The sequence below is a fragment of the Capra hircus genome, chromosome 5 (genome assembly GCF_001704415.2).
Source record: "Capra hircus breed San Clemente chromosome 5, ASM170441v1, whole genome shotgun sequence".
Taxonomy (NCBI): Eukaryota; Metazoa; Chordata; class Mammalia; order Artiodactyla; family Bovidae; genus Capra; species Capra hircus.
This window is the reverse complement of record NC_030812.1, coordinates 69,781,574-69,802,768: the sequence shown is the minus strand read 5'-3', so window position 1 is coordinate 69,802,768 and position 21,195 is coordinate 69,781,574. Positions and strand designations below refer to the sequence as shown.

Genomic DNA, 21,195 nt, shown 5'->3' with positions numbered 1-21,195 from the left:
TCTGCAGATACTGTTTTATTCCTGTTTTGTGATTCAGACTTTAATCTGTCACTGTAGCATGTTTCTATAGTTGTTTGTATGCTAAAATATTTGTGTTTGACCTTTTTCTTGTTGTAGGCAAAATAAAACTTGAATTTTGTGTATTTTAAGTCTTAAAAGCAAAATATTCTACAAATGATGAGGGTTTCTTTGCAGAACAAGTACCTGAGCAGCACTCAAAGCACTATACTTTGTTGTTAGAAGACATCATCTACTTACAGGTTAGGCTCCAAGTATTCAAAACACAAGGAAAAAGAACCCAAACTCCACTCCAGAAGAAGTCAGAAACAGGAGTCCCTAACAACCCAATGGTGGCCAAAAAGCGCTGTTTTGGAGCCCAGAAGTTTCGGCACAGAGCCTGAGGAGCAGCTGCAGGCGGGGGGGGGGGGGGGGGGGGGGGGGGGTGCTGAGCTGGCGGGGGTCCATTCACCTCACATCCAGTTCAACCAAACTGGCTCTACTGTGTTCATTCCATAGATCAGGCCTTTGCAAATAATTTCACGTGAAGAAAGGGTGCCACTACAAAACAAAAATAATCCCCTGCAGCAATCTGATGACAATGAATAGCTTCTCTGATCATTTTCAAATGTCCAAGTAATATTGTAATATTACACATCTTTCTGTAATAAAAGTCAAGACTGCCATGTAATTTACACTTAATATTTTATTCTGGTATGCAACATTATCAGTGTGTAACCTGCATTCTAGACGGTAACTGAGAGGGGATGTCAGGAACCATATTCCCAAGGCCAACCCTGTCGAGCAAGTAACCTGTGAGCCATACCACTCCTGGAGCTTTAACAATTAGGTTGGTGCAAAAGTAATTACAGTTTTGCATTGTTAAACATTGCTGTTTGATATTGGAATATTCCTAAATAAATGTGGTTATGTTGTACATCATTTTAATGTGCACTTCTCACTTTATGTTTTTTTGCTAATGACTTGCTTATTTTATATTTTAGACTAGGGAAATGATGTTAGACGAAAAGCTAATTTGAGTGATTTTCTTATTCAAGATGGGTCGAAAATGGGTCCTCAGGCAGCAAGAACTTGCAACATCGACAACACATTTGGCCTAGGAACTGCTAACACAGTGCAGTGATGGTTCAAGAAGTTTTGCAAAGGACACGAGAGCCTTAAGGATGAGGAGCACAGTGGCCAGCCATGGGAAGCTGACAACGGCCAATTGAGACGATCATCGAAGCTCATCCTCTTACAACTACAGGAGAAGCTGCTGAAGAACTCAACGTCAACCATTCTATGGACATTCAGCATTTGAAGCAAATTGGAAAGGTGAAAAAGCTCCGTAAGTGGGTGCCTCATGAGCTGACCAAAAATCAAAAACATCGTCATTTTGAAGTGTTATCTTCTCATTGTACCAACAACAACTAACTATTTCTTGATCAGATTGTGATGTGATGAATAGTGGGTTTTATACAACAACTGGCAACAACTAGCTCAGTGGCTGGACCGAGAAGCAGCTCCACAGCACTTCTCAAAGCCAACCTTGCACCAAAAAATGATCATGATCACTGTTAGGGGGTCTGCTGCCCATTTGATCCACCACCAAATTTCTGAATCCTGACGAAACTATTACATCTAAGAAGTATGCTCAGTAAGCCGATGAGACGCACTGGAAACTGCCAACGCCTGCAGCTGGTACTGGTCGACAGCATGGGCCCAATTCTCTATGACAATACCTGACCACATGTAGCACAACCAACACTTCAGAAGTTGAAGGAATTGGGTTATGAAAGTTTTGCCTCATCTGCCACATTCACCTGACCTCTTGCCAACCACCACTTTCCTCAAGCATCTGAACAACTTTCTGCAGGGGAAACGCTTCCACAACCAGCAGGAGGCAGAAAATGGTTTCCAAGAGTTCATCAAATCCCAAAGCATGGATTTTTATGCTATAGGACTTCTCATTTGCAGAAATGTGTTGACTGTAATGGTCCTATTTTGATTAATAAAGATGTGTTTGAGCCTAGTTATAATTTATGATTTAAAATTCATGGTCTGAAACCGCAATTATGTTTGCACCAACCTTAATAAGTTTATAAAAGGTTTCTGTGAGTCCATGTCCCACCATCGCAATCAGAAAACAATAGAGGTAGCACCCCAGCAAAATGACATCTGTAGTTTTAAAGAAACAAAACCAAAACAAGCTCCAGAGTGAGGTAACAAATCAGTCACATGAATGGTAGCCGGCTGTCAGTTGGCCAACCCCTGCTGGGTCTTAGGGGAAATCTGTCATTGGGGCCACCTCGCCCTGGCAAGATGGGGTTAGGACCTGGAAGTGGGCCCACTGGGTCAAAACGTGGTCTGAGTGGAGGGAACTGGCTGGGTGTCTCCCCAGGCCCAGGGATGAGTGAATTGATTGGGTCCCCGACATACGGAAGGGTTAGTCTTTGATCATATTCACCACCGATAATTCCTGGAGGGAGGAGAGAACTGGGAGGAAAAGGTCTGGGGTGCAAGGGGCTGGGGTAGAATGGAATGGGGTGGGGGGATGACGGCAGGAACATCGCATGCCGCCCTCTCTGGGCTTCTTTCCTTTGTCTGTACCTCTTCTTGTACAGCTGCAGACAGATAAGAACAAGACATGAGTGAGTTGGACACCTCCCCAAAGTTCCAGTTGGCTTTCATTGTACAGATGTATATATACTTCTCTTTTCCCACAGTACGGAGGCAGACAAAGAAGCTAGCACACTGAAGGGAACTTCTACCAGTTTCTACCTGCATGAATAAGGTAGTAGCTGTGAACACAATGCTAAAGGCACTCTAGTCTTTAACCACACTGCAGCTCAGCAATTGTGCCAATCTGGAGTAACAACACATCCAGAGAAGGGATGAGTGAGTGACACGGACTCTCAAGACTGCAATCTAGCATTCTCAAGCCGATATGAATTTCAGGTCAGCCTTTCCTGAAAATGGAAATTTTAAATATTTGCTGAAAATATCATGCCATAGAATGTAAAAAGTCACAGTATTGGCAGGGAAGGGCGGGGGAAGTCAGTACTTAAGTTCACTTTCTCACCTAAATTATGTCCCTAATAGACCTCAATTTAAATAACAAAATAGATGACCATTTCAGAGGGTGGAATATATTCCTATCTGCAAATAAAACAATATAACTTATTTTTTTCATAACTTACTATTCTAACTAGCTGAATAGCTGAAGACTACTCCAGCACAAAAACAACTCAGTTTTGTTTTGTTTTTACTACAAACAGGGAGCCTATATTAAGTAAAGGTGAAAACAATCACCGTGCTAAGATTTTTTCCTGTGTAATTACGAGACACTGAGGAAAACAGTGGAAACAGTGGCTGACTTTATTTTGGGGGGCTCCACAATTACTGCAGATGGTGATTGCAGCCATGAAATTAAAAGACACTTACTCTTTGGAAGGAAAGTTATGACCAACCTAGACAGCATATTTAAAGGCAGAGACATTACTTTGTCAACAAAGGTCCGTCTAATCGAGGCTATGGTTTTTCCAGTGGTCATGTATGGATGTGAGAGTTGGACTATAAAGAAAGCTGAGCACTGAAGAATTGATGCTTTTGAACTGTGGTGTTGAAGAAGACTCTTGAGAGTCCCTTGGACTGCAAGGAGATCCAACCAGTCCACCCTAAAGGAGATCAGTCCTGGGTGTTCATTGGAAGGACTGATGTTGAAGCTGAAACTCTAATACTTTGGCCACCTGATGCAAAGATCTAACTCATTTGAAAAGACCCTGATGCTGGGAAAGACTGAGGGCAGGAGAAGGGGACGACAGAGGATGAGACGGTTGGATGGCATCACCGACTCAATGAACATGGGTTTGGGTGGACTCCAGGAGTTGGTGATAGACAGGGAGGCCTGGCGTGCTATGGTTCATGGGGTTGCAAAGAGTCGGACATGACTGAACAACTGAACTGAACTGAACTGAAGGACAAAGTCTAAGGTAAAAGTTGAAAACATTTTACTAAAAATTAGCAATAGACTCAAAACAGATTGTATTATATTATAATAAATAAGTGGAAAATATGCCCTTAACATATTAATTCACTAATTATTTCCATGCTACATCAGCCTTGGTATTTACAAATACCTACTTCTTTCCAATCTGTGTCTCGACCTCTGATACTACCATCTAGAAAGAAAAAAGAAAACAGAAGGATTTTAAAATGTTTTGTTCATCTAGCATTACACCTGTCTTACCTCAATTTTCTATACTAAAAGAATCTACTTGGTCTAAAGGACTCTTTGTACTTGCAGAGAACACAAACATGAATGGGGAGAGCTTTGGCGGCACAGGCAGGGTACATGAGGCTTAGAATCTCTATAATAAGGCTATGCTATGACTACTTCCTACTCTAAAAAAAAGAGCCCACAACTTAAAACTTCTGGCCAGCTGAGTAATTAAGACCTCAGTAACAAAGAACACTTTTCTTGTTAGCATGCCATCATGGAAATCACCTCGAAAATCCCGCAGATACAAACACCTCCACAAAAGTTGATCATTTGAAGTAATACAGAGGTCACGACAAACTGCAGACAAAGACAGGACAGAACGAACATCCAAAAGTCGGAAGATCCGCAGCTTCAGCTCCAATGGGAGGACTACCAACCCAAATACATCTGGTAGGTTCAGTGCTAAAAGGAAAAAGAGAATAGATCTTACTGAGTAAAGAACATCCAGTTTTCCTCACATCAACTGAAGTGGCCAACTTTGTAGAGAGATGATAAATTCGATGGTATTCTCCAGTTAGCCAGGCATAAGTCATCTATACAAACTTTTATCCCCCAGTTGACTATATTACTACTACTAACTCTAAGCCCCTTATTCTCTTTATGTTTTACTAGAGAGACAAATTACTTTGTAATACAGATCAAATGAATAACTATGACAGTTTTTAAATACCAGTCAATGGCCTTTTGTTTCAAGATATATTCAGTACAACAAAAAATTCTCTACTCAACTACAGAAAATGGATAATTCATTGGCTTTTACAATTGGTTCCCAATGCTGCCACTTACTGTGTGCCTTTGGACAAGTTTTTTAAGCTCCAACTCAATTTCTCATCTGTAAAATGGGTGAATACTATACCTGCTTCACTGAGTTGAGAATTAAATGTGTAAATACATATAGAGTGCTCAGAATAATATCTGGCAAGCAATAAGCACTTGAGTGTTAGATTACTATTATTTGGTATCTAGCAGGCTGAAAAAGAAGAGAGGAAGACAAATTCAGAAGCAAAACCAAGAAAGGAAAATAATAATATATTCCAAAGTCAAGTGACAATTATTTTTTTATTATTAGCTACTTTGCATATAGGGATACTGTTCTCCACTAGCAAAGATAACCAAAATCCAATACAAGGTTTTAAAATTCACATTATTCTTTTCCCTCACCATCAACTGAAGAAGAAAACTATGATTGTATCAGCCTTGGCACCATGCCACTTGAGACCTAGAATACTATTTTTCTACATACAGACCGCAGATAAAGTCACATATCTATCTCTAAAAACCTGAGACTATTTATCGGCCAAAGGCTGTGGTAGATTATGACTCCACCGTATTATTTTCTACCCGACATCTCCCCATCCCACGGTCACTAGGTTTGGCCATTTTCACCTGTTTTGCCCACTGAAATGAGAGTACAAGCGGCATACTGTTTCTGAATTAAAGCTTTAAGAACCAACACTTGGTCACTGGTCCTCTTTCCCCTGTGCTACAGAAGAGCAAGTCCTAGATAAGGACCTCTCACCACTTTTTCAGCTAACCCTAACCCACATACAACACGTACCTGAGTGAGAAATAAACATTCAATTTAAGTCACTAAGATTTTAAAATATTTTTTACTACTGATAAAACACAAGGATTTGTGTTTATTAATACAAGGATTAATTAATACAAGCTTATTAATACAAGGATTTTGAGTGAATTATAAACCTTGCTGAATTAGTTTCATCACCTATAAAATGAGAATAAAATCCACTTCAAAGTTGTTAGCATTAAGTAAGAATGCATGTCAAATATCCACAGTACCTAGGCACAGAGTCCCAATAAATAGCTTTTTAAAAAGTAGACCTAATTTGTAGGCTATAAATTATTTATATATGTATTTACTGAACACCAATTATGGGCCAGACCGTGTGCCAGGCCATGAGAATACAAAAGAGAGTAAGACATATTTCCCTGCTTTCAGGGTAATTCATAACCTTAGGTGAAAAGAAATCATGTGAAAAATTATGATACAGTGGGAAAAGGGCTATAATAAAGATACACATAAAATGCAGTGAAGATACACAGAGGATGTGAATAGCGATTAAGGAATTAGCATTTAAGCTTAAGAGAGCAGGATTTCACTAGGAGCAGAAAAGAGGGAAGAGTCACATGTCATCCTTAAACATAAGTGAACTTCCGATTCTTTCCAGCCCTTCAGCCTGTGATAATTTATAATTTCTCACCTTGCCGGGTAAAAGCCAGAAGAGGATACACCAGCTGGTCTTTGAAGAGGCGAGAGAGTTTCTGAAGATCTTTGTATATCATGGCTACATTTTCCCCTAGAATATTTATTAAATGAAAAGTCAAAACACAATAGCAAATGGAAAAACTTGAAATGGTATCCTCTACTTCTGCCAAACCAAATCAAAGTGGTAAGTAAGTTTTCACAAATAATTCCTACATAAAGAGAAATGAACTGAAGTCTCCAGTAGAAGAGGAAGTATACACTGTGTAACTCTGAAGGCTGAATTCTCTTTAAACAAAATCTTTCTTTAATGGACCCACTAAAGAAGTGATTAGGAATTTATAAATAAAAGGATAAGTAACAGTACAGAGCATATACTAGGTACTACATTATAAGCCACAGTAAAAATGATTTAAATGACTGTCGAATGAGCAGCATACTCCTACCCAACATACAAAGTACATACTGAAAATACTAAATTAATACAATCCGTAAACTGGTGGCTTCCCTGATGGCTCAGGTGATAAAGAATCCGCCTGCAATGCAGGAGACACAGGAGACGTGGGTTCAATACCTGGGTCAGGAAGATCCCCTGGAGAAGGAAAATGGCAACCCACTCCAGTATTCTTGTCTGAAAAATGCCATGGACAAAGGAGCCTGGTGGGCTACAATCCAAAGGGTCACAAAGAGTCGGACGCAACTGAAGTGACTTAACATGCATTCACACAAACTTGTAATCTAACGGTATTAACTTTCTTCCTCCTTTTTCACTTATTTCTTACTTAACATAAATCAAATAATCTGAGCAACAGTGCTATAAACACTGTTCTTAAAAAATAGGCTGAGGAGCCATATCTACTCCAATCCTAAATTCTACTGTTTATTAACTCTGTCCTTGAAGTAATTTAACCTCCTCTAGACCTGTTTCCCAGAGAAGGCGATGGCACCCCACTGTAGTACTCTTGTCTGGAAAATCCCATGGACAGAGGAGCCTGGTGGGCTGCAGTCCATGGGGTCACGAAGGGTCGGACATGACTGAGCGACTTCACTTTCACTTTTCACTTTTATGCATTGGAGAAGGAAATGGCAACCCACTCCAGTGTTCTTGCCTGGAGAATCCCAGGGACGGGGGAGCCTGGTGGGCTGCCATCTATGGGGTCGCACAGAGTCAGACACGACTGAAGCAACTTAGCAGCAGCAGCAGCAGCAGACCTGTTTCCTGATCTAGAAAATGGGCATAAAAACCTTTACTGCTGTAACGAAGAGTATTTCTACTCCCCACAGTAAGGACCTCCATAGTACAGTGATGAATATACAGTGTTGTAGCCAAGGAATCTCAAGATTTTCTGGTCTTAATGGTAAGACCATCTGTACAGATTCATCAGTCTAGTTCATGCATTCTCAAAAGAAATAATACTGCCTCCAACCAAGCAAAAATCCTAGCTATTACATTGGTTTGTGACCCTCAAAAGGGCCATAGTATACAAATATATACTGTATCTATGAAATTAAAATTTCATCAGGGAGAATGATTTGGAAGTTGGGGTGGGGGATTGTGTACAAAGCCTCCTTAGGGGATTGATAATGAAAAAATGATTGAGAAACACTGGCCTGGTATGACATTAATTGTTCACAGACCATTAAAAATACATATTCTGAGGTCTCTCTTTCCTATCAACTTCAGTTCATATAAGTTAGTCTCTCAGAGTCTGACCTCCCCTGGGAGAGATCTCAAGGCCTTCAAAGCAAAGATCTAGATATAGGTAGCCTACCCTAAAAGACACTGCTGTAAATGCCATTTCCCTGCTATAAGGTATCACACCAGTCCCCACCCCCACCCGATTTTAAAACCTGCCTGACTTTACTATGAGGACAAGATGAAAAATACATCCATAAAGGCACGTGTCTAGCAAAAAAGAAGTATTCCAAAAGATGTTAATTCCCTTCCCACATCATCTCTTCTCTTTCAACTGCCTACCTGTCAGTTACACTTTGGGTTTAACTGAAAAAAGAAAAACTATCTTCTTTGCATCTAATAGAATACAAGCAAAATCACACCTAGAATAAAAACTTTTGAAGTTCCACTCTGTATAAAACAATAACCAAATTTATGTAAGTTTAAGCAAACATTTTGAGTACAGTTTTTCCTTTAATGACCTTTCATAATGCAGTTATACTGTATGGTTTCCACAAAACATAGTTCCTTTCCATACTGGTTAAATGCAATGCTAGAAAAATCCAAAGATTTAATTCAGAAATTATGAAGTATCAATCCTGTGTAATGCATTATATAATAGCATCATTCCATAATGATGCTAAATATAATTTGGCTGTATACTTATATATTTATATGGCATAATGGCAGTATAACTATAATTTAGCATCCAAGATCCAAACAGAAACAGGAAAGAAACTGAAACTCTGTAATATTGTCTTGTATTTGCTTTAGGCTCATCCAGAAATTTTAAGTCTTTGAGCATTATCTTTCTGGTTTTTTTTTTTTTGCATGAACCTCTTAAACCTTTATCCCAAAAGCTAAATCACTGTTACAATACCTGATTCCTCTTTGCAAATAAAAGATTCTGGCAGCAGCTGCAGTCTTTTCACACTTCTAACCTCATTGTTGATTTTTAGAGTAGCTGAAATAGCAAAAGAAAGATGATGAAAAAGTTCTGTCATTTTATCAACTGCTTTGCTTTTCCGTATAGACTTGCATTCATTCCCTTGCCCCCAGTATACAGGCACATTATACAAACTGCTCTCTGCTTAATCCCGTTAAGTAAGACAACATTTTTAAAGCTACAGTAGACACCTTTATATGAACCCCAGTAAGTACTACCAACAGCAGCTTATTAATAATTGAAAGATATGCAACAAGGTTAAAAGACAGGTAAACACAATACAATCATTATTTGTAACGAGGTCACTAAAAACTCTATTTATTTTTTGTTTAACTCTTGGCAATGAGTCTTCCCTTGTTTATTAAAAGAATCCTGCTAGCTTTCACAGTATCATCTCTCTCTAGACCCAGAGGACCAATATTCTTGACATCACCAGAAGGTTCATTTTTTAATCCTATACACAAAGGCGCATTTCATTTCATTCTATGAAAGAACCAGTGATGTGCTCGTGCACATGTGCACTGAGCAGGATGTCTCGGGTAAAGGAAAGATTTAAGGACACACTGCTCCTTCTCAAAGAACTCGGCCTGGAATGCTTCTGGAATGGCTGTCTGCCACTAAGTCCACAAGCAGCTGATTTGTCGAGAATTAGTAAAGGAACAAAACATCAGAAACTAACACATTTAGCAGCTATTCTCTATATTAAGTATCTTAAGACTAGTAAATAAAGGTTAATATATTGTTGAAGTGTTGTTGAGCTGTTTTTATAAGAAACTGAAGCAAAAATTACCACCTCACATTCACTATTTGATAGCTGTGACCTTGCAAGTTAGGCTGTGACATAGCAGCATGATTAGCCCTGTATTCTGTAACCTTTTGGCCCCTGTGTGATTAGTGGTCTAGGGATCAAACAAACTTGATAAAGACTCCTAGCTGTATTGTGACAGCCAATCACTGAAGTGGCTGTAAAGCATTTGGAAAGAAACATGTAAAGATCCATAAACTAACAAGCATGACTCTGCCATCTAGTTACCTATCACAACAGCCAATCACTGAAGTGGCTGCAAAGTGTTCGGAGAGAAACATATAAAGATCCATAAGCTTAACAAGCATGATTCCTCCAGCTAGTTACCATTTATGACGATGAGGTTTCCCAAAGGCACACAGGTGAGCGCAGCAGAGCCACCCTCGCAGAGAGGGTGCGTGTACTGCAGCTTATACACGCCCCCCAACCTCCAGTTCTCCGGCATGGACAGAGCTTTGGCTTCAGTCCCCTGGGCGACGACATGAAACAGAGGGAAACAGATAATGAAGGACAGTGCACTACTCTCAAAAAGATGAAAAACACAAGAGGCCCCTTACCTGTCTGCAAATAAGTATTCCACACAGTCCCTTTAATAAAGTTTATCAAATCATTAATAAAACTGTGATAGAAAAAAAATGTTATATTATCCACCATCAAAAGTTTGGTCCAAATAGATAAAATATCAGAGATGGAAACTGATTTCTCACTTCAAAATTTCACTTATCTGCCTTGCAGAGCCATATCATTATTCAAGAGCCCAGCTCAAAGGCCGCTTCTTTTGTGAAGCCTTTTTCAAAACAAATCCTTGCTGTCATTCCTACCCTCTCACCCCCTAACATTCTGTATGTATTTCCATTGCAATGCTTCTATTATTTACCATAATACATTGTAATCTGCTTTTCACTTCTTTCTTCCCACTTAGACTCCTTGAGGATAAAGATTGTCCCAGCATCTATATATTCTAAATCCTGACTCAGCGCATGGCATGGTCCCCGTGTTAGCTGATCACTGAATTACTCTACATTCTCGTTACTCATAGCATGGCCCGCAGATCAGCAGCATCGTTATTAGGTGGAGAGTGCTCACTACTATCTCAGGCTCCACCCTAGACTTATTCAATCAGAATCAGCATTTAATAAGATCCTGTGGGTATTCTTATGCACATTCAAGTTTGAAAAACTTCTCAATGTTCTCCTGTGTGACTCTCTGGCATGGTATCCTCTACACATATACGCTTCTCCTACAATTCAGCCAATACAACGCACCAGTCGGTTACTTGTCTTTCTCCTCCATTTGGACAGGAAGCAAGCTGACAGCAGAGACACAGCAGTGCACTGGACACTGGCAGATAGTTGTTGAATGGATAGGAATGAATGAATGTAAGCAACAACAACGTAAGAACAAGGTCTCTCTTCCTAACTGAGTCATATTAAGGTTAGTGGCAATTCATAGAACCACTAACATAAAAAAAAAAATAACCCGGTGAGCCATCTATCTAGTCATACACAGTCCACGTGCACTGACCACATATTATCATATATAATCTTTTGGGATTTTTTAAACTGTACATGTCACAATACTAACTAAAAGCTGACAAGGAAATGAAGGAGGAAAAAAGGAAAGAGGGAAGGGAACATTTACTGACTGCCTACTGGTATGCTCAGCATTGTCTTCGACAGTTTACATTAATACCCAGACACCTTTAAGAAAGAAATCTAGAACATAACCCCTTTTCTAACAGGAAACTTTTGTTCTCGGCCGTAACCTCACCTGCGGTATGTAACCCGACTCCAACATGAGAAGATGTATGGATACTATCAGGGCATCGCAGGGGTTCGAACAGTCAGCTGACTGATACAGGATCTCCAATGAATGTGGCACTTGCCCCTCCACTGATTCGCTGCAGAGCATTGGCTCTGCGGGGTAGAAACCTGCACCCTCCTCCACATCCACAACATCTGGAACTGACTCAGCTTCAAAATGCTGACCAGGCCCCAACTGAAAAGGATAACAAAAACAATGAATTCATTAAATAGACTTTCGTTTTTTTCACAGTATATTTTGTATCCTAAGTGAACTGAGATTAGAGCTCAGAGCTAAAGCACTTTACTGAGCTCAGAAATGGTACCCATTTTCTGCGAGGGCTCCCAAACCATGAATAAGCCTGCAATCTGCTCCTCCCTCCTGAATGTCTTGTGTGCATGCTCAGTCAGTCAGGTCCGACTCTTTGTGGCTTCAGGGACTGTAGCCCACCAGGTTCCTCTGTCCATGGGATTTTCTTTTGATCTCCATTAATTTTGGAAGGAAACTTATGACCAACCTAGACAGCATATTAAAAAGCAGAGACATTAGTTTGCCAACAAAGGTCCATCTAGTCAAGGCTATGGTTTTTCCAGTAGTCATGTATGGATGCGAGAGCTGGACTATAAAGAAAGCCGAGTGCCAAAGAATTGATGCTTTTGAACTGCGGTGCTGGAGAAGACTCTTGAGAGTCCCTTGGACTACAAGCAGATCCAACCAGTCCATCCTAAAGGAGATCAGTCCTGGGTGTTCACTGGAAGGACTGATGTTAAAGCTCAAACTCCAATATTTTGGCCACCTGATGCGAAGAAATGACTCATTTGAAAAGACCCTGATGCTGGAAAAGATTGAGGGCAGGAGGAGAAGGGGACGACAGAGGATGAGATGGTTGGATGGCATCACCGACTCAATGGACATGAGTTTGGGTAGGCTCTGGGAGTTGGTCATGGACAGGGAGGCCTGGCACGCTGCAGTTCATGGTGTCATAAAGATTCGGATACTACTGAGCGACTGAACTGAACTGAATTTTGGCTGGTTTGCCAAAAACCTGAAATCATCCTAGACTTCCCCCTCAACCTTATAAGCCCCACCTCAACATAAGTAGTTATCCAAGTTCCACTGAATCTATCTCCTAAATCTCTCTAAAATCTGCCCCTTTCTACCCCAGTGGTACTTCAGACTCATTTATCTCCTAATCTCCAGCAACAGCCTCCCCAGGTATCCCTGGACTCCACTTTCTTGTCTCCCAAGACACTCCACCCACTGCTGCTAGAGTTTTCTGACAACCGAGAATCCAGTTATGTCCTATGTCCCAGCTTAAACTTGCCAGTACTTCCCCTATGCAGATAGCACCACTGGGCCTGTATTGTGCCTTGGAACCTGACCCTAAATATTCTTGGGGAAAAAAGAGGTCTACAATCAAATGAGTATGGAAAATGCTACATGTCACAGCCTCCTAACCTCACCCTCTATATCCACAAAATACATTCCGGCATTATAAAGCTCTGAGAAGTCCAGGAATAATAAAAAGCATGCCCAACATTTAACCAAGAAGTACTATTCTCCGTCCTCAACATTCAGCATCCCCATAACACTTACTTTTAATCTCATTAGACAAGTTTTCCATAGAGGACATGCTGAGAAATGCAGGTCTACAAAATAAAGTCCAACCTCCTAAACCCCTTAGCGTACAAGGCCCTTCATCACCTGACCCCTGACTCTGTATCAAGTTCAGGTTCTGCAGTCCCTCCCTCTCCATTCTGGTATCCCCCCACCTCTTCAAGTATTACAACAGACTATCTTTCTACCTTGCAAAGGTCTTGATTATTGCACTTCACCACCCTGTATTGCAATTTTCTGATTTCATGTCTATATCCAACTATGACAAGAAGCTTAGAAAGGAATAGACATGTCACCCACTTTTGTAACATAAGAACAGTATCTGGCACACAGTAGGTACAATAAATGCTTGCCGAACAAATGATTAAAGATAATATCTTACAATTTCATGTTTTTCAGTGTCTTCTAATTTACCCCAGACAAAAATAGGCAAGACAGATGAGGTCACCTTTTTATACATGCTATAATTTTGATTCAGATTAAATAATATAACCAAGGTTACCAGCTAATAAAAATTTGAAATGATCTAAGATCGCCAGACTCATAGTTCGGAGCTTTCTGACATAGTAACACTGCTTCAGTAAGATTGAGTTAGCTACATTAATTTTACTCAGAAAGACTACTTCCTAGGCATGTGCTCAACTCTTAATGCAAAGCACATTTCTTCTTTTTAAGTTTATTTCCATTAGAAAAGGAGCAGAAGAAAGTAAAGTTACATTTTATGAGTAAAATGGTGGAAGAATGTAAGGGAGCAAGAGGCTGTTCTTTCAAAATCCTTGAGGATCTGAGCCCTGATAGCTTGTAAAGACCCACATTCACCTGTTAAAAACCCAGGGGACAATGACAATCCACACTACCTAAAAATAAGCCTCCTAAAAGGCTCCTTCCTTTGAGGAAGGAGAAAATACTCATTAAAATCACTTACCTGACAAAACTGTGAATTACAGGCATACCTGGAAATGTTTCAGGCTGGGTTCCAGACCATTGCAAGAAAGCAAATATTGCAATAAAGTAGGTCACAAAACTTTTTTGGTTCCCCAGTGCACATAAGAGCTATGTTACACTATGTGGCACTTATTAAGTGTACAGTAGCAATATGTCTAAACAATGTAGACACTCTTAATTAAAAAATACTTTATTGCTAAAAAATGCTACCCATCAAATGAGTCTTCAGTGAGTCATAACCATTTTGCAATAGTAACATCAAAGATCACAGATCACAAATCATAACAAAATACAAATGTCAAAATATTTTTTAAATGACAAAAATAAAATTAAAAAGGTATAAAAATATAATGACAAAAATGTTTAAACTATTGTGAGAATTACTAAATGTGACACAGAGATAGAAGCAAGCAAATGCTGTTGGAAAAATGACACCAACAGACTTGCTTGACACAGTTTCCATAGTCCTTCAGTTTGTAAAACACAGTGTCTGCAAAGCCCAATAAAACTGAGGTATCTCTGAATATACACTCTTTGCTTCTTATGCCTAACTTTTGGTCATTTATTACTTACTGATAGATGTGTGGGAGAGAATATATGTGAGAAGAATGTTTTTAAAGGTTACCCTAGGCTAATAATGACATGGGAGGAAGATATCAAAACCCTCTGGTGAGCTTATCAAACTTTACACCCACTCCATGAGAGCCACAGGCACTCTCTGAGCCATCCTGATATAAACACTTATCATAGTCTTCATGCATGTGCAAACGAGAAAAAATGTTTAGCACCACCTCTCTAAACAGACCGTTTGTCACATGTCATTGACCAGTGAGTGGACAAGTGACAGTAATGCAATTTAGAGCTAATATTAGCATCTGATACCATACTCTCCCTGTTTCTCTTTAAAGATTCAATCAGTACTAGATGAATTCCCAAATACAATGAAATAAGGAATGTGTAAATCAACTATACTTAATAAATAAAGTAATTTAAAAAAATTTCTATAGGAATATACTCTTTAGTCTACTGATGGTAATCATCCTGACTAGTACAGAATTCAGTTGAGCTATTCAGTATGATTTATCAACTATTCTACTTCTTGTTTTGATATGAATACCCACCACACTGTCATCATTCCAGGCTTCAGGTTGGGCTGCCTGTCCTTGGAGTGAGTCATGCAGTTGTGCATCCTGTATGCTGGACTGACTGGAGCTGGCGGCCAAAGAGGGTTGGTCATTATTCTGCAGTGAGGAATGCTCTGAAACTGTGGATGAAGGTAAGTTAGGTGCTGCAATGGCATCTTCAAGAATCAAACATATCAAGTCCCCAGAAACAATCCCATATGAAGCCAAGGTCTCTTCATCTCCAGTGAGGGCATCCTTGTTGTTCAATGTAATTGCAAACCGGGCATCGGAACTGCCAAGAAAGATGAATAAGGACAGTAAGAGCTACCTATTGCCGCCAGCCCCAGTATAACACATTTGAAACATATACAGAGCACACGGTATGGCCCCAGCAACGGCAATGAAAACAAAACAAAACAGAGATAAAAAAGAAAGCCAAAGTCTAGGAAAACTATCAAAATTATTTGTTCTTCTCACTAAATGCCTGCATTACAGATTCCAGCCTGAGGGACAGGATCAGTAATTCTCTATCATTAATCCATGTTTTCATCAATTCTAAGACACATACTTTTTTATACTTTGTCATCTTTGGAAAAGGGATGCATCTTAAAATTGATGACATATCATAGCTTAATGGACAGCCTGTTTTCATTTAGTGTGACTTAAGAATGTGCATCTGAGGGCTGATGGCAACTGAGAGTCAATGAAATATATTCTCTTCAAAATACACATTGTATCACATCATTCCTCTGCTGAGAACCCTCCAATGGCTTCTATTTGACCTTGGAATTGGCCTTAACATGGCCTCCAAAGCCCGACATCTGACCTACCCCACTCATCCTCTCACTCACTGTTCTCCATCTACATGAGCTTTCCACTCCTTCCTCTAAAACAGATCAATCTCACTGCAGCCTCTGGGCCTGTGCATCTGCTCTTCCAGTTCTTCAAATGACTGACTCTTTCACCCAGGTCTCAACCCAAATGTCACCTCTTGAGAGATCCCTTCTACCCAACCTCCATCACTCTATTCCATTCTTGTGCTTTACTTTTATTGGAACATCACTAATTGAAACTGTCATTTATTTGCTTATCATCTCTCTTCCACACCCATACCACTAGAATTTAAGTTTCATGAGATTGAGGACCTTGTCTAGTTCAAAATTTCATCTCCAGCACTTGGCAAATAAAAAGTATTTATGGAACAGATGTAACCAACAAACATTAGATGAAAAGATCAAGATGAGGCTGAAATCAGGGCTAACTATCCAATATCCTTCTACAGTAGTTAGCTTATGCTGCTAACTCGCTTCAGTCGTGTCCGACTCTGTGTGACCCCATAGACGGCAGCCCACCAGGCTCCCCCATCCCTGGGATTCTTCAGGCAAGAACACTGGAGTGGGTTGCCATTTCCTTCTCCAGTACATGAAAGTGAAAAGCAAAAGTGAAGTCACTCAGTCGTGCCAGACTGTTAGCCACCCCATGGACCGCAGCCTACCAGGCTCCTCCGTCCATGGGATTTTCCAGGCAAGAGTACTGGAGTGGGGTGCCATTGCCTTCTCCAGTTAGCTTATGAAGGTTCCAAAATACTAGACCCATGTCCTAATGAATATTCATAATCACAAAAAGTTAGATGAGTGCACATAGATGACTGAGTATAAATTCACCCCTCTTAACTCAGTAAGAGGTTCACCCTTCTCACTGAGGTCTTACTTAAAGTCTTATGTGGAAAAAGTGAACTCGCTCAGTCATGCCCGACTCTTTGCGACTGCATGGACTGTAGCCCACCAGGGTCCTCCGTCCATGGGATTTTCCAGGTAGAATACTAGAGTGGGTTGCTATTTCCTTCTCCAGGGATCTTCCCGACCCAGGGATCAAACCCAGGTCTCCCACATTGCAGGCAGACGCTTTACAGTCTGAGCCATCAGGGAAGTCCCTAATATGTGGAAGACTACACAAATCCAAAAACCCAGTGCTAAGCAAGCTGAGTTCAAATTAGGCTGAAGTAATGAACTCCCATCCTTTCTGCATCACAGATTATCTGACCTTCAGAGAATAATCATTTCATTACACACTGGTGAGGAATAATTAACAAACCACTATAGAACATTTCATAAGACATTTGTACTCAGCAATGCTAACTTCACTAACTTTTTGAGAGGTTAACAAAGGATGAAGTCCTTTGAAAACTGTGTTCTGTTTATTTATTTTTACAATGCTTCGTGGTCAAAAGTGCTCCCAGTAATTCATTTATGTTTTTCTTTCAAGTGTAAATACATATTTTCTTACCAATTAAAGAGTCTTTGGTACAGAAATTACTGAAGCTTTAGAAACAACTCCTGCTTACGAGAAAACAAGTAGCTATGCCTCTGCTTTCAAATGTTTTGATAAATGTTGAAAATCAGCCAACTGCCCAGGAAAACAACATCCCATTTTTAGCAAGAAAAAAAGAAAAAAACCTCAAATGAATTGTGTTTATGGATGATTTGTCAGAGCATAAGGTTGGTTTTTTAAAATGATTATCGAGCACAATATTCGTTCAAATATTGATTTGTAAAAAAGGTAAAGAATTGTCAGCTTAATAAAATGTCGGCCTCCCCTCCCCTTTAGTAAAAGACCTACTTCATCAGGAAATGCCATCCTAGAAACTCCAGGCCTTTGAGAATTATTTTATGGCAATCTCAGACCAACTTGCTCAGCAAGGACACTTTAAAAGTAATAAGGTCTTATGGACACATTTTTAAACTGCCCATTTATTATAAAATGAACATACTGTGAGAATAATGAATTCACTTTCACAAGCTGAAGCGTACATTTCTTCCGGTTAACCAGCCTCAACTGTAAAAACAAACCTGAAAGAGAAACTAACTTGGGCTCTTGAGTAAACAAAGCTAGTCATATTGGGTTTCACATCCTTTCCAGATTGTCCCACCTAATTAAAAAGTGATATGTATACATATATACAAGCTATTTTTAAAACAGAAGTTAATTTTGATAATTTGTAGCGGGATAATGATACCAGTATGCAAAACACTTAGGCTTAACATCAAGAAAAAACAATAGACGTGTCAATTACTATAACACTTAAAAGGAATTTTGCCAGTATCTCATTTTCTGTATTTATGTTTTTAATTTGGAGGGGAAAAAAAGGCTTACTATGAATGTAACGTCCTAAACTGAAAAATGAAAGAGTGAGACGTTCATAATAAAACCTCATTTTACTGAATTTCCTAAAAATAAAATGTAAGTTTATAAAAGTCTTACGAAAGGAGTCAGTTACCAGGTTTTCTTTTGAAGAATTCACCTAAAAAGCCCCAGTGAACACCTTCTGTACTTTTTCTCAGCACACTCAAATTCCAAATTCGCTAGCTCAGGATTTGAAGAGGACCACCCTCACTTTTGTCCCTCTACTCCCAGGTTATGGTCTCCAAGATACCCAGGACAGCCTCATCTGCAACCCCATAAATACAGAATTTGATCCATTATTTCTCAACGTCACTGTCCCCAAACTGCAAGCTCTCCAGGGTCATCATAAGGCCAACGTTTACCATAGTTTCCATTACAAAAAAAAAAAAAAAAAAAAGCAACATCTTGGCCAGGAAAATAATATTATTTGAAACAGACCGACATGCTGCACTTCGCAAAACTTTCCAGCGGGAAAGTCAAAGTGCCCACAGCGGCGCGCGGCAGGTAAACACTTAACGGAGTTTTAAGCGGACTGCAGGCTGGTAGTCCGAAAGCAGCGGTACAGGCTACAGGTGGCCTCGTATCTCCATATGAGATACGAAGCAGGTTTTTAACTCCTAACACTTTACAAACTTTTTCACTGAAATATTCCGACAGCTGGAGATGGTGAACTTAAATCCCTGGGAGTCTGAAGAGGTTTAACCTAAGCCAAACCCGTAATTTCCCAGCTCACATCTCAAAAGACTCGGGAATTTTGCATCTTAGCCTCTCCCTGCGTTCGTTTACTGCAAACACGGAAGCGAAGGCTCACCCTGGATGAGCTCGGAGCCCTCGGGACGCTGGGCCATGACCTCCGGGAGCCGGGACCCCGCGAGCTGCAGCCCTCGTTCCCGCTCCCCGCCTGGCCCGCGTCACAGTCCCGGGGTGCGGGCCCCGCCCGCCGGCCGCCCCGCCTCACGTGACCGCCCGGCGCGGGCCCGCGCCCCTGGGCGCTCCTCCCCGCCCCGCCGCGTCCCCACCCCCACCCCGCCTCTCCGCGGCGCCTACCTGTACCCCCAGGTGGGCAGCAGGGCCTGGCTCAGGTGCGCGCGCAGCTGCCCCAGAGTCGGCTCCGCTTCTGGCATATCCAGAGGCCAGGTCCGCTTCTGAAGCCGGACCCGCAGCTTCATGGCGGCCGCGAGAGGACTCAGCGGCCCGGACCACCGAGGCGGCGACGGTAACTACGGAGCGGCCGGGGAGCTCCCGCCTACAGCGGCCACTACCGTAGCTATGGAGATACTGAGGTGTAACCGACGGAGGACCCCGCCGAGCTGGTCTCTGGAACAGGAGCGCTCCGCCCCTTCTCTTGAGGGCGCCCCCTGGAGCCCACCGGCGAGCAGACCGCTGGCGGCCAACACGGGTCCAGGCCGCTCGGGAACTCACGATCGATGACTCGGCGCGCAACGGCGCCACCTGAGAGCGCGCTTTGAGTTCTGCGCAGGCGTGGAAGCTGCCGCGGAGCGCAGGGGTCGCGGCACTTGTGCAGCGGTGTCTCTTGTCTCCGCCTTTCCTAGAGAACGTTAACGCTGAAAGGGATGCTACAGATCAGACTACTCGCCACTCCGCAAGGCCAGGTGTCCTGGTTCTTACTCCACTTCCTCCGTGGCTCCAGCACCATTCGCACCCATCAGCACCCAGATTCTGATAGTTTCCACGTTACAGCAAACTTAAAACAATTTGTAGGGACTTCCTGTGGGCCAGTGGCTGAGACTCTGCGCTCCCAAAATGGGGGGCCCTGTTCAATCCATGGTAAGGGAACTAGGTTCCACATGCGGCCCAGACCCAGGGTGGCCAAATAAATATTTATTTAAAAACAAAACAAAACATTGTAGGCGGTGATCTACGTCGGAGAGTATATTGGCAACCTGTCGCTGCCAATAATCACCCCAAAGCTTAACTGCTTAGGACAACAAACATTTTTCACACAGGTTCTGTAGATCGAAAATTTGGTCATGACTTGGCTGTTTGGTTCTGTCTTGGTCTCTCGTGAGATTACAGTCAAGATGTAGGTCAAGCAGCCTTGACCTGCAGTTATCTGAAATCTTGACTCGGGCTGGAGGATCTCAATCGCATGACTGTTGACCTTGTTTTTTTCTGTTGAGGCCTTAGTTTTTCACGCTATGGGCCTCCCCATGGGGCCGCTTGAGTGTCCCAAGGGCATGGTGTCAGAGTGTCCCTCACTTCCCCCAGAGCCAGTGATCTCAGAGAGACCAAGGCAGAAGCCGCAGTGTCTTTTATGATCTCTTCTCAGAAGTCACATACCATCACTTCACTCGTTCAACCAAGACTTCCGTGTGGGAGAATCAACCCGAAGGCATGAATACCAACAGACAGGGATCACTGGGGTCCATCTAGGAGTCTAGTTACCACAGAGGCTTGGCAATAATGACGATGATCTCTTAAATGAGGAAAAGAGTATTGTCACTTTTCATCCTTGTAAAGATAGCCATTTTCCAAATCATAAAAAAGAGTTGAATAACGTTTCTTCCAATAGGTGGCAGCACTTGTCCACATTCTGACCATTCACTCGATAAATATATACCGATCACCTCTTT

The 21,195-nt window shown here is 41.4% G+C and overlaps 1 protein-coding gene across 2 annotated transcripts; it reads right to left on the bottom strand.

Annotated features, from left to right (window-relative positions):
* Positions 686 to 20,410, bottom strand: FBXO7 (F-box protein 7). 2 transcript variants are annotated; one of them, XM_018048222.1, is made up of 9 exons: positions 19,649 to 20,410; positions 15,416 to 15,710; positions 11,700 to 11,927; positions 10,257 to 10,398; positions 9,059 to 9,142; positions 6,502 to 6,597; positions 4,505 to 4,681; positions 4,141 to 4,178; positions 686 to 2,621 (listed from the first exon to the last, which is right to left on the bottom strand). In XM_018048222.1, exons 1-9 carry the CDS (start codon positions 19,768 to 19,770, stop codon positions 2,232 to 2,234), a joined length of 1,572 nt encoding a protein of 523 aa, XP_017903711.1. In that variant the 5' UTR covers positions 19,771 to 20,410; the 3' UTR covers positions 686 to 2,231. The 2 variants fall into 2 exon arrangements, with proteins under 2 accessions (XP_017903711.1, XP_017903712.1); XM_018048223.1 differs by lacking the exon at positions 19,649 to 20,410 and adding an exon at positions 19,413 to 19,541 and having other exon boundaries at positions 15,416 to 15,558.